The sequence below is a fragment of the Nerophis ophidion genome, linkage group LG12 (genome assembly GCF_033978795.1).
Source record: "Nerophis ophidion isolate RoL-2023_Sa linkage group LG12, RoL_Noph_v1.0, whole genome shotgun sequence".
NCBI classification, from domain to species: Eukaryota; Metazoa; Chordata; class Actinopteri; order Syngnathiformes; family Syngnathidae; genus Nerophis; species Nerophis ophidion.
Genome location: NC_084622.1, coordinates 4,554,549 through 4,560,295, shown reverse-complemented (window position 1 = coordinate 4,560,295; position 5,747 = coordinate 4,554,549). Strand labels below are relative to the sequence as shown.

Here is a 5,747-nt window from a genome sequence, read left to right as displayed (position 1 = left end):
TATTTTGGGTGTTCCCTGCAGAGTCTAGTAGACTCCTGGGAACCACCGAGTCTAGTAGGCTCCTGGGACAGTGATTTCCCGTTGACCCCCTCTCTCCCTCCCGTGCACCCACACTCCTTGTGCACCCCCCGTCTGCAGCCATGACAAAACAAGTCGTTGTCTCCAAACACGTCGTCTCTTTGATAGCTGCTTGATAAGAGCGTGACAGACTGTCTCTGGGCGCCCTTTATAAAGCCGCCCCTCTGCGTCCCCTCGGTCAGCCACACCGCCGCCTGTCCTCTTCGAAACATGAACGCAGCGCTCGTCCTCATCATCGCTCTCTGGGCGTCCCCTCTGGCGGCCTTCGACCTGGGCCAGTCCACCCGGTGCGTGGCCATCCCCCACCAGATGAAGGTGTGCAAGGATGTGGGTTACTCCGAGATGCGCCTTCCCAACTTTTTGGGCCACAGCAACCTGGAAGGGGAGGTGGTTCCTCGCTCGGAGGACTGGAGGCCGCTGCTGCAGACGGGCTGCCATCCTCAGGCCCAAGCCTTCCTCTGCTTACTCATCGCTCCCGTCTGTCTCGACACGTAAGGACACTTTCCTCTTTGTCCTCTCCTGCTTGATTTCTAACGTCCGGATGTTGCTCTGCTTTCAGATTCATCCAGCCCTGTCGCAGCCTGTGCGTGGCTGTGAGGGACAGCTGTGCCCCCGTGCTCGCCTGCCAGGGTCACCCTTGGCCAGAAGCACTTGACTGCGAGCGCTTCCCCACCGAGGAGGACACCTGCTTGTCTCCTCACGCCAAGTTCAGCCACTTTGCTAAAGGTGAAATGTTCTGCTACAATACTAAATATTCATTAGGATTTGAATTTATTCTAAGTATTGTAGTTTTTCCTTAAATGTATCGACAGGTCGTAGGGAAAAAAAAGCACCCAATAGATCATAGCACTTACAAATGTTTATTTTCTGTTGTCATTTTACAATACTAAACTATTAATTAGGATTCCAATTTATTCTAAATATTGAAATGTTTCCTTAACTGTATCAAAGGCAAAGTTTATAAGGGGAAAAAAAGCACCCAGAAGATCATAGCACTTACAAATGTTTTTTTTCTATTGTCATTTGAAACTACAGTGTTGTAAAAAAAAAAATAAAAAAATAGGTCTACTAGTTTTATGATTTTACATTAAAAAAATATAGGATTTTTTTATTATTATTCCCTTCAAAAAAGTACAGGAAAAAATAATATATATTTTTTATATTTATCCATCCATCCATTTTTCTACCGCTTGTCCCTTTTGCCTATCTCAGCTAATTGAATGTTGTACTCACTGAAAATGTAATTAAAAAAAAAAAAATTTTAACAAATAATCGGCAATTGTGTGGAAAAAGTTATATGAAGTCAAATAATTAAAAGCATCTAAAAAATAATGTTTTCAGTAATATCAACCGCAACAGGTTTTGTGGTCATGATTTTCCTCCATCAATTCTGCCTAGCAACAAGAATAGGTTTGTTTTTTTGCAACCAAAAAAAGATTTTCAAACCAAATATTAGATTAAAAAAAAAAGGAAAAAAAAAAAGTTTTTGGAGTCCTTTTTTCTGTTAGAAATATTTTTGGGGGGATACAACGCAATTACAATCTTGTGGGCGCGGTTTCGTCTGAACAATATGTTGTAAGCCTTTTAATTCTAAATATTTTAGTTTTTCCTTAAATGTATCACAGCAAAGGTCGTGAGGAAAAAAAACACCCAGAAGATCATAGCACTTACAAGTGTTATTTTTCTGTTGTCATTTTACAATACTAAACAATATTAATTAGGATTTTAATTTATTGTAAATATTTAAATTTTTCCTTAAATGTATAGATGGCAAAGGTCGTAAGGAAAAAAAAACAGAAGATCATAGCACTTACAAGTGTTATTTTTCTTTTGTCATTTTACAATACTAAACAATATTAATTAGGATTTGAATTTATGGTAAATATTTAAATTTTTCCTTAAATGTATAGACGGCAATGGTCGTGAGGGAAAAAAACTACCCTGAAGATCGAGCACTTACAAATGTTTTTTTTTTCTTTTGTCATTTTAAACTACAATATTATAAAGAAATGTGTTTAATAGTTTTAGGATTTTACATTAAAAAAAACATTGGAATTTTTTTCAGAAACTGAAATACTTTATTAATCCCTGAGGGGAAATTGAGATTTTCAAAAAAATACAGGAAACATTAACATATATTTTTTATATTTATATACTAATTTAATCAATTTAATGTTGTACGCACTGAAAATGTTTTTGTTTTTTGTTTTACAAATAATCTTTAATTGTGTGGAAAAAGTTAAATGAAGTCAAATAATTGAAAGCATGTGTGTGAATGTGAGTGTGAATGTTGTCTATCTGTGTTGGCCCTGGGATGAGCTGGCGACTTGTCCAGGGTGTACACCGCCTTCCGCCTGATTGTAGCTGAGGTAGGCTACAGGGAATAAGGGATAGGGAATAAGCGGTAGCAAAGGGATGCACGGATGTAAAAATAATGTATTCAGTACTGTCAACAGCAACAGGTTTTGTGGTCCATGATCGATTCTGTTAGCAACAAGAAATGGGTGTCTTTTTTTTGCAACCAAAAAAAGATTTTTCAAGCCAAATATTGGATTTGAAAAAATAAAAAAAAGGAAACAAAAAAAAGTTTTTGTTGGAGTCCTTTTTTCTGTTAGAAAAAATTTTGGGGGGATACAACGCAACTACAATCTTGTGGGTGCGGTTTCGTCTGAACAATATGTTAGAAGCCTTTTTATTCTAAATATTTTTGTTTTTCCGTAAATGTATCGACACCAAAGGTCGTGAGGAAAAAAAAACACCCAGAAGATCATAGCACTTACAAGTGTTATTTTTCTGTTGTCATTTTACAATACTAAACAATATTGATTAGGATTTGAATTTATTCAAAATATTTTAGTTTTTCCTTAAATATATAGACTGTAAAGGTTGTAGGGAAGAAAAAGTACCCAGAAGATCATGGCACTTACAAATGTTTTTTTTCTTTTGTCATTTTAAACTACAATATTATAAAGACATTGGTTTAATAGTTTTAGGATTTTACATAGAAAAAAAACATTGGATTTTTTTTTCAGAATCAGAAATACGTAATATAATCCCCGATGGTAAATTGAGATTTTCGTCACAATCCCATTTAAAGAGCAGACAATAATTATTGAAAATAAATAATCATATAATAAAATTTGAGAGTACATAATGACAAAACTAAAGGTCGGCAATTCAAGTTGTGAATGTGCTATTATTCTGAAGGTTTCGCCCAGCATGTTTCAGCCACTGGCAGCAAAAAAAAAAAAAAAAAGATGACTTGATTTTTTTTTTTTTATGTGACATTGCATGGTAAAAACAACCTTGGTGGTACAGTAACTTTGCTTATAGTGCTCATTCGTTTATCTCGATGTACGAAACGTCCACTTATGTATGCGAGAGAAAAATAGAGAGCATTATTAATACAAATACATTCAAAAGTACACCTGAAACTTTCATATTTAAATGTTTCCCTATAAATACCATAAGTTGGTCACATACTGAAATGGTAATGCATTTTTAACGTAGTGCACAGCTTTAAAAGCCTAAGGCTTATAATTGCTCACACTATTATTAATATTCAGGATGTATTGCACATTTTGAAAAAGTCAGCACCATTTAAATAGACTTCAGCTATGATTGTAGCACTTTGATAACATACAACTCCAATCAAGCAGCCCAACCTATAAATATATGAACAAAGCAAAGCAAAATGATCCCTTTCATATTGTACATGAATTCTGCAAAATGCTGATGATCTAAAATATGTGCCTTTTAACGACGTTGGTTAAAGTTATTCATATGTCCTTCTAATCAATGAAGTTTCAACGGAAGACGCAAACATTCCAGCGTTTCAAAGCATGCACACATCTCAGCGGGGTTTCAAATTTCTGCACGGCATGCTTTTCATTATTCTTTTTAAAATATATATATATATATTTTAATATTTATCTACTAATTATAATAAAACTACATAGCCAAAAGTGTAGAATAAGAGTAATGGACAAAAAAACAAAACACTTTATATCCACATTTTATCGACGTGTATTTTATATCATGTGAGTATACTCAATATGTTTTTTTTATTAGGAGCAATTGTGTGTGTTTTGCTGACTTCATTTGTTTATTTAAAAAAATATATAGTTTTATTTCGTCAGCACGGTGGTACAGGGGTTCAGAGGCGCCGCTAGGGATATTGGGCCCTATGAAAAGGATCTTTACAGGGCCCCCAACACATAATTTTATATAATTTCATCATCAATAGGGGCCTCTCTGGGCCCCTCTCCATCATGGGCCCCTAGAATCCGTCTCCTTTACCCCCCCTTTTCGGCGCCCCTACAGGGGTTAGTGCATGTGCCTCACAATATGAAGGTCCTGAGTTCAATCTTCCATCCTTCCTCCCACCTCCAAAGACTCGCACCTGGGGATAGGATGATTGGCAACACTAAATTGGCCCTAGTGTGTGAATGTTGTCCCTGTGATGAGGTGGCGACTTGTCCAGGGTGTACACCGCCTTCCGCCCGAATGCAGCTGAGATACGCTCCAGCACCCCCCGTGACCCCAAAAAGGGACAAGCGGTAGAACATGGACGGATGAATAGTTTTATTTCAATTAATTGTGTCCAAAATCTGTCATTAGGATTGACAATAAAAAATAAACCACTTTTTCAACCACTAGGGGACATACTTCCATGTTAGTTCTATTTTTTCTACATAACTTTCTTGACTTGTGTTCCTTTTCCTTGTAATATGATTGTAATATTTGACTCGCATTGTGTTTTAAATGACAGATTTGCCCAAAGCGGGGTGTCAGAACTGCCCCACAGTGGTAGAAGCTCCTGCCATGAGAACAGTCCTGGATGCTTTTTGCCAGCATGACTTTGGTAAGAATCATCAGCCGTGTCGGTCTTGTGTCTATATATTACGCACAGCAAGCATTTAAGACACTTCTTCTGTCATCTCCACAGCCGTCAGCGCCAAGCTGCACCGCCGCCGCCTCCTTACCGGCGACCCCGAGTTTGAGGTGGAAGGCCGGGTGGAGTTCATCCGCCAGGGCCCCTTGTTGCCGTACGACACCCACCACCTCCTCCACCAATGGCTGCTCATCAACCTGCCCTGCTCCAACGCTCTGGTGCGGCCCGGCCGCTCTCAACTCTACGTGCTGACGGGCTCCGTGCAGGCGGACGGCATCCTCGCCATCACTCGCCTCTTCCCCTGGCACAGGAAGGATGCAAACATCGCCATGGCAACACGCAAGTGGAAGCGTCACAGATGTCAAGTTTGAGTTTTTTTAGGGGGGAAAACTTGACTAGTTTAAGCGCTAGTCTCACTTCTGCTCCTATAGCACACTGAAATAGAACGCACTCCAACTTGTACATAATGTTTATATTTTCTCTAGATTCTATTTTCTATTTATGACTTGTTTTGAAAACAATAAAATATGTTATACCTTTTTGTTTGTATTCATTACGGCTTGTAATGATGTCAAGCAAAAATACGTCCTTAGTGAACTCTGCACAGCAAGGAACTTTTCAAATTTGACGTACCCAAAAAAGCTAATATTGTTCACCTCACGTTTCTGCAGAGAGAATTAGCACAGCTCAATTGGGTCCCTCAAAACCTGTTCCCGTTACATCTGCTAGGCCACTTGTTGCTAGGCAGAAATCACAATCTTAGTTGGACTTAGAC

The 5,747-nt window shown here is 38.4% G+C and overlaps 1 protein-coding gene across 1 annotated transcript; it reads left to right on the top strand.

Annotated features, from left to right (window-relative positions):
• Window positions 1-288: 288 nt before the first annotated feature.
• On the top strand, window positions 289-5,424 carry szl (sizzled). Its single transcript, XM_061918059.1, has 4 exons — window positions 289-569; window positions 638-804; window positions 4,850-4,942; window positions 5,027-5,424. The coding sequence occupies exons 1-4, from the start codon at window positions 289-291 to the stop codon at window positions 5,341-5,343; spliced, it is 858 nt and encodes a 285-aa protein (XP_061774043.1). The 3' UTR covers window positions 5,344-5,424.
• Window positions 5,425-5,747: the final 323 nt, after the last annotated feature.